This window comes from Dendronephthya gigantea, unplaced genomic scaffold (genome assembly GCF_004324835.1).
Source record: "Dendronephthya gigantea isolate DGI-Jeju-01 unplaced genomic scaffold, DenGig_1.0 000070F, whole genome shotgun sequence".
Lineage (NCBI taxonomy): Eukaryota > Metazoa > Cnidaria > Anthozoa > Malacalcyonacea > Nephtheidae > Dendronephthya > Dendronephthya gigantea.
The window spans coordinates 1,117,991-1,126,153 of NW_021163080.1; the positions used below are offsets into that span (position 1 = coordinate 1,117,991).

The window sequence follows — 8,163 nt, forward strand, 5'->3', positions numbered from 1 at the left end:
TCGCAAATAAAGGATGTATTTCCTCCCGAGGGCGCAGCAGGAGCTTGTGGCTCATGGGAAGAAGAACTGGTAGGGACACTGGCAGATCCAACAAGCTGGGGTACCAAGCTTTTGTGGGCCACACAGGTGCAAGTGGCATCAACTCGGCCCCTTGTCCTCTCAATTTCGCTAGTGATCGCATTATGAGGCAAAATGGAGGAAACGCATAATTCTTCTCCCTCGACCAATCCTGTTGAAGGGCATCCGAGGCTATGGCCATTGATGTGAAAGCTGTACTTCATCTGAGACCACAGCCCTCCGGTTTTTACCCCTAGACACACCGCTCGAGATCTATTATCTGGCGTATCCCCAAGCGAAGAGCGACATGCAACTGGCTTCATCACCTTTGTAAACACGCGTGGAGCAGCCGAAGGGCAGGTACGTAGATTTTAGGAGAGTATCTTTCCAAGCAAAGCGAAGGTACGTCCGGTGATCTTCAAATTGGAATCACGAAGTAAGCATCCTTTAGGTCGATCTTCCAAATTTCGATGTCGATTTTCTCTGATTCTATGTGCGAGAAACGAGGAGGGGCCCCTGGCCCCTGGAACACAGCTGCCGCTGCAAACTCAATGATCGGCTCGGCAACCGAATCATACTTATATCATTTCTTCTTTGATATTAGAAACTGAAGAAAACTACTTTAATGCCGTAAAAAATACTGCTTTTTCTTGATACCTTTCGTGGAAATTTTATGGAAATTTAAACATGTTTTTTGTGGAATTTTTGTTCAGTATGTATTTTTATGGTAATTCCAGCCTTACTTGATGGAAATATCACATTTGAAAGTGGAAGCACTGATTTGCACCCCAATTGTCTGCTAACTTACTCGCTCGCTCCAGCGCTCGCTCGCTGCGACAGCAATTAGGATTTGCTGCTTTGCTTGCTCGTGCCAGGCTCGCTCGTTTCGGCAGCAACAAGCGTATTTCTTGCGCAATTAACGACCCACACTCTAGATCGGAAGAAAATCACATCAACCGCTTTGCCAAATCCATTGTTAGTAATCTGGTAAAAGTTATAATTCGGGCACATTGTATAATTCAAAAATTCGGGTGATGATTGCGCCCGTACGCCTATGAGCTGCTCGTGGATGTGCAATTCATAGACACAATGGCAGTTGTATAAGTGTAACTACTAGGCGTCATACTGACTAAGGAGACTCCGTTAAAACACATTATTTAAAGACATTTAATTGCCAATACTGGAGTTACTGATTTCCGTTTCTAATATTATTTTAGCACATATCGTCGAACTAAAACACTGCGTGCCAAAGCATTGTAGGTATATACTTCCGAAAGAATGTCGCCCGAAATTGTTGGGGAATAAATTTCTTTGTGTTGAACTTATATTATCATTATAATTATGTGCACAATTACAATGTTGAATAATGTTTCAAATGATAGCGTAATTTGCGAATCATAAATCACGCGATCTGCTACCATTTGAAGTTCAACTAGATTCAACCAACGCGGCAATGTTCTATGTTATTTTAACCCCGGTAGGCGTTATTTTGAGATAAATTTAACACCATATTGGAGTTAAATTTATGTAGTGCAACTGGAGTTAGAGGGCATGTATACATTAGTCGTTACGCCATTCATACGACCAACAATGTTGGACAGTATATATTCAATTTATACACGCAATTTTAGTTTAAGCTCTTACACATTATATGAATCATGAATCATTTAACAACTCAAAGTTGATAAGAACTCTCAATTGTCAATCACAAAGTTATTGACTTTCGTGTGTATAGAGCTATGATACTAATTTTCGCACATACCGTCAAACTAATTTAGCGTAATTCCTATACTTCCTTATATACAGTACTAAATTGCAAAATTAAATGATCTTTTCACGATGAATACCAGATATGGTAGACGCATCGAATTTCAGTTAGAACTTGTATACTTTATATATACTATATAATTTATAGCCTTTTCTATTCAATCGAATATTCTCACAAAATTTCAATCATGCGGAAGTAAACCGGAAGTCGAGCGATCTTTGCGAGGAATGTAGAAAAAAATACATGTTCGCCTGGCGCACACGATGTGATTTTGACTGGCCGACGAAAAGCGATTTACTAATACCGATTTTTTGCCCCGACCGATCTTCATCGCTGAAAAAGTTTTTAAAATGATCATGCACATTGGGTTTCCAGATATATTGATTAGATAAATTCATTTATGTTGTTGCGTATATATCGTTTAGTGTTAATGGGTGTTAACTCAACCCGAACAGTGTTATTTGCCACCAACGACGTATATAAAATATCTAACCGTTCTTTTTTCTTAAAAGCCATGAGAATTACTGAATTTGTTTAGAACGGAAAATGAAGCTACATTTCAACTTATATAGAAAGGAATAATTTAGAAATTCACCCAGGATGTGTTGTCAAATTAATCATAAAGAATGTTTTTGATAGAGTTATAATGTTTAGAGTTAAAGGTAATCAGATCAATCAGATCAGAGTTCAAACATCCTTTCCATTGGGCTTGATCTTCCTGCTCTTTGTTTCTCAAGATTTCTTATTCTAAATAATAGCATTTTCTAAATTTTTCCTTTCAAAATAAATTTGACATGACATTTTAAATGACGTACTTTTACTATTCACCCAATCCTACAAGACTTCCTTGTAATTAACTTATTAGCATTAAGTATTCAGCTGAACTAGCGCCAATAGAGCCAGAATTAAATAATTACGTAGCTGTTCCATTTTACGTATAGCCTACAAATTATCCTTTTGCATTTGAAAATTTTCATATTTGCGCTTTCCTTCGCATCGCACAGAACTACGTTGTTTAGTTGCTGTCTTTATCATGGCAAGACGCATATTTTATATTGCGTTATATGCTTTGATTCACAACGAAATATTACTGATACGAGCTGATACGTGCACGACACATGACGATTGCGCGGCAAACTGGTTCTATAAGTATTGCTGTGGTGGATGGCATTCGTGGACTAACCCCAAAAAGCGAGAATGCAGACTTCTCGACTGTACTGGCAACTATTGTGACACCGATGCCCATTGTGGCGATTCGCAGCTATGTTGTCGCTCAAATTGGTGCGTTTCTAAAGGTTGCTCCGGATGCACCTCGAACTCGGACTGTAGTTCTGGTTATGTGTGCTGTCGCAGGAATGGTGTCTGCGCTTCGAGTTGTTTGGGAGAATCTTGCAGCAACAATGATGACTGCGGTGGAACATTTGAATGTTGTCATGGCGATAAGTGTATACACCTAATAGACAAAAGCCTGGGATGTATTTTGAGATGTAGAAGCAATTCCGAATGCAATTCGGGGGAATATTGCTGCAGGAAAAAAGCGGTCTATCCTTTTCAAGATCGTTGCAGCCAATCCTGCCGTAACGTTGACTGTAAATTGAATGATGATTGTGGCCCACCTAACGAATACTGCATCAGCGGAAAATGTGCGGAACCAAAGTGTAGTAGTGACTCGGACTGTACACGAAATCGTTATTGTTGTAGTAAAAGCTCAAAACAGAACAGCGAGTGCCTTGATGACTGCATTGGAGAATATTGTTCTTCAACAGCTGACTGCGGTGGTCCAAGTGAAATTTGCAGCTCCAACAAAAGATGTGCATTTAAGCAGACACCTCCACCACCACCTCCACCACCTCCGCCACCACCTCCGCCGCCACCTACCCCAGCACCTACCCCAACACCTACCCTAACACCTACACCCCTATCCCCATCTACATCCCCACCTACACCCCCATCTAAACATCCAACCAACCAACCAACACCCCCATTAACAGCCACGGAGTCCAATTCACGGAGCCACACAACCGCTACACAACTAAATTCCTCACACCTACCAAAGGAGTCTGAACCTCTAAGCTCGTCGAAGTCAACACCAACACCAACAAGCTCCAATCTGACAACCCTATTAACCCCCACAGTGTCCAATCCAACCCAAAGCAATGGGGAACCATGTAATACAAACGCTGATTGTAGTTATCCTGCAGAGATTTGCAACTCTAGAAAAAAGTGCGAAGCGAAGCGGGAAACCTTATCAACAACCATTAAAGTTAAGCCCTCAGCCCCACCAACAACCACAGAGTCCTACTCTTCAATCCCACCATCACCAACAACAACGAAGCCCAATCATTCAAACCAATTAAAAACCAGCAGTTCTAGTTTCTCGAACCTGCAAACACTCACAAAGTCCTATTCTTCAACACCACCAGCAATCAGATCAAGTCCGCCAACACAAACAGAGTCCAAATGGGTATCCTCACAAACACCATCAGACCCTGATACAACATTCCAACCAGTTCCAAGCAGGCATGAAACCTCTAATCCACCAAAACGCACAGAGTCGAATCCTTTACCTCAACAAACCCAAAGCAATTCAATCCCATCAACTCAACCAATGAACACAAAATCCGATCACTCAAAGGCATCAAAACCCACCAAACCCAAAAGTTCAATTCATCCAACAACCATTAGGTCTAATCCCCCCTTTTCACAAACATTAACAAAGTCTTCTCACTCAACTCTACCAGCATCGATCACTCACCAGTCCAATCCCTTATCCCTAGGAACACCCAAACAGTCTAATCCCTCATTCCAGCCAACACCAAGCAAGTGGTATTCCTATTCATCCAAATCAGCCATCTCTGAGTTCAGTTTCCCAACCAAATCAATCCCCACAAAGCGTGATCTCACATTTACGGAAAAAGAAGCAGGCAGGAGGGACGATGACGAATCTCAGTCTTTCCCGGTGACTAGTGTGATCGTTGTCGTTGTTGCAGTACTAACTGTTGTTGGCGTATCCATTGCCGTCTTCGCGTATTATAAAGGAAGATTTCGCGGCGCAACACATGAAAACAACGGCAAAGTGCGATCAACCCCACAAAACATCCCAAATCCATACACAACAAACGTAAATCCACAAACTGCCACCGGGCAATTTGGAACCAACTATGCACCGCAAAAAGGGACGGGAAATGGTATCAATCAGCATGAAGACCACCACTACGAGATTCCTGATTTCACTCATTACCCCTGCACTTAATTTATATACCGATATGTAAAGAAAAAAGAGTCAAAATAGTGGACTCTTCGTTTATACTACTAACTCTTAATAATAACATTTTACCCAGCTTCATGAAGAACTTTGTATAATTTTTGATATAATATATATAATTGATATATATCCTCAATTTCAACAGTAGTTCTAGAGAATATGATTAAGAACGTATATACCAATTCGCAATATTGTTGCCCAGGAAATTGTGGGCGAACAGGAATTTTTGATATTTATAAGAATACACAGTTCATGCAGCTATTTTTTCTCCTATAAAATAGAATTATAATAATATATCCATACTTATTTTCTTATATGACACTAATTCGTTGGTGAATAAAATCGTAAAATTTAAAAGAACTTCGTCAAGATCTTTTGGGAAATAATTTTCAATGCATGTACGAGTTTCTTGTCAAAATAGAGCCCTATCAGACTTTATCCACTTTTTTGGCATTTTTTCCGCTATTTTGCTTATTTTGGCCAAAACATTAGTTGTAATGCAGTACTCCTCTCAACCAATCAGCATTCGGTAATTCTATTAGGCTTAGTAATTGAAGTCAAAATTATTCATAGCAAGTGAAAACAAATAACTAAACAAGAGAAGTTTGAGACTATAACAGGAATGGTTTGTGAACTAACATCCAATCTCTAAACTTGTTTGAATGGCCTTATGGGCTTTGTTAACTGTATTTGGTCTATTATATATAGTTATCCTACGAATAACTTTTTTTCATTCAGACAACCTTTGTCTCTATTTTTGCCTTCTTTTTCCAGTACAATAACAAGCTTCTAGTTCTATGTAGGTTGCAATTGCTAGCAATATTTTCACGGTTTAGCCAGAGAGAGTTTGTTGGGGGTTTTAGATGAATGTCAACGATCTACAGACTTTACCTATAAAATTGTTTGTAGAAATTTTGCTTGTAAAATTGTTTCACTATTACGCAATCAGCTCAATTTGCTAATTGGAAGTTTATTTGCAAACGAACTAAGTGAAGAAATTCTGGCAAGAGTATAAAATATTGGATAAGAAAAGTGTGGTACGACTAGATTTTGATAAACAATTATCATGATTGCATGGAAATTATGTCCTAAAAGAGCCCTAAAATAAAATTCTTCCCAAGTGCAATTGATCACTCATGCTAATAATAAACAATATTATTCCCTATTAATTTTACCCTAAGAATTGGGAATTAAAAGTACTCCTGAAGTTTGAAAATTTTGTTAAATTGAATTCAGTCCAGCCGCTTGTCCAACTTTGGCCAAACTTTCAAACAACATCTAATTGGGCCATTAATCCCAGATTGTACTCGCTATCGCACGATTATACCTATACTAATCACGCCATAAAAGCGAAGACCTTGTCTTGATTTCGAATTGACCCAACTGCAATATAATTATGAAGCCATACAAAACTGTAGACCGTTTCCCAGTTGACTTAAAAATTCCGATATATTTGTTTTTTCAAAAAGTTTATAAACCTCTTATTAATACTTTTATTAATAAGGTGTTTCTATAAGTATATTGATTCCTTTTCAAGTGCTCCGAAAACGAGGGAAGGGGCTGGGACTAAGCGTCATTTGAGATCCATTCCTTGGTTAAAACATTTTCATATCCCTTCAAATATTCTTTATTTCGGTTGAAATTTATGTTACAGCTATAGCTCTGATAACCGGGCCTTCATCAGTGCATGCAATAACGAACCGAAGGCTGTGCAGTATTAAATACTTACGTGGTTTACTATAATTTACTTATTGATGTCACCACGCAAACTTACAAGAATATTATATTTGAAAGGTTAAATCAGTTCAAAAATTAAAATTGGATTCTATTCCTACTCCAGTTATTCGAAAAGATAAAATGTTTAAGAAGAATAAGCATTTTTGTCTCTGTCATTAGTTCGCTTGAATTTTTACCTAGGCGAACGACAGATGTTCAAGAGTCGTGAAGGGAGTTGTAAAGAGATTTTAATTTCAATTGGCAATTAAAAACATCCTATTTTTAATGTAGGTGTCGATCAATATCGAAAATGAGATAGAGGTTAAAAGAACACCTATTATACTACTAAATTGCTTTTAAACCCAAGTGAGCAATATCAAAATCGATTGTTTCGAAATATATATATCGTCAAGACATGTCGTCGTCTTGTGTGAAGTGTGGTCTGCAATAACGAGTCGATCATCTCTCTGCAGCAAGAATAAAATTTTTAAACAAAACAGCGAATTCCGCTCAGCATTTAGCCATACGTGTTACCTTCAATTCCAAATTAATTGACTGAGTGACTTTTGATCCTTATGCAGATGCATAATTACAATATCGATTTAAGGGAAACGTTTAGTGTATACCACTTAGTATAGAATCGAAATGCATAACATCCGCAATCTGCCTCGTAAATAATTGGAGCCCCATGGTACGAGAAAACGTTATATCGATATGCCGGCTTTTTGCGGAGGCATATGACATTTCCAAAAGTAAACACAATAGAAAAATAATTTTAATTCGCGCCTAATTTAATGTAAATCATTAACGAAAAGCGCAAAATTCACTAAAAGTAACTTAAAGAACACACAAAACCTAATTACGCGCAATGAGCATGCAATATATTAGAATATTGCTCTGATCGATATATTGAATAATTTTATACTGAACACTGCATAGGACATATATCCATGTACTGCACATATATATGATTGTGTCTTATATGCATATATATATACAATGCAAAATATAACTCCAACCAACTCCGTAGGGAGTGGATTCTCTTTCTGCGGCAAGCATGAACTTTTCCAATGGCGCAGCGAATCATGATCAGTATTTAACAAATTGTCACCTCAATTCAGCAAATCACCTGCTGCTTGTAGAGTTTCCCTCAAAGCTTGCATTTTCGATTTTTTTTACAGCTTGCATACTTAGTGTCATCATCTTGGTAACAACGATATGCCTGAATTTGTTGATCGTGCTGACATTCTGGCGGACCCCTCGCCTGAAGGAAAAGGTCTCCTTATATCTTGTCATGATTCTTTCCATGGTGGATGCTGGAACAGGAATATTTTGTTACCCGACACTGACGTTATCA

At 38.4% G+C, this 8,163-nt stretch overlaps 1 protein-coding gene across 1 annotated transcript; it reads left to right on the forward strand.

Moving 5' to 3' along the window:
* The first annotated feature begins 2,943 nt into the window (after positions 1-2,943).
* On the forward strand, positions 2,944-5,078 carry LOC114531303 (uncharacterized protein PB18E9.04c-like). Its single transcript, XM_028552935.1, has 2 exons — positions 2,944-3,268; positions 3,592-5,078. Exons 1-2 carry the CDS (start codon positions 2,944-2,946, stop codon positions 5,076-5,078), a joined length of 1,812 nt encoding a protein of 603 aa, XP_028408736.1.
* Positions 5,079-8,163: the final 3,085 nt, after the last annotated feature.

Bases quoted from the DNA above. Each gene is read 5' to 3' on its own strand.
- LOC114531303 (XM_028552935.1), top strand. From the start codon at position 2,944: ATGACGATTGCGCGGCAAACTGGTTCTATAAGTATTGCTGTGGTGGAT. The intron at 3,269-3,591 runs GTGTATACACCT...GTTCTTCAACAG, and splicing joins GAATGTTGTCATGGCGATAA to CTGACTGCGGTGGTCCAAGT.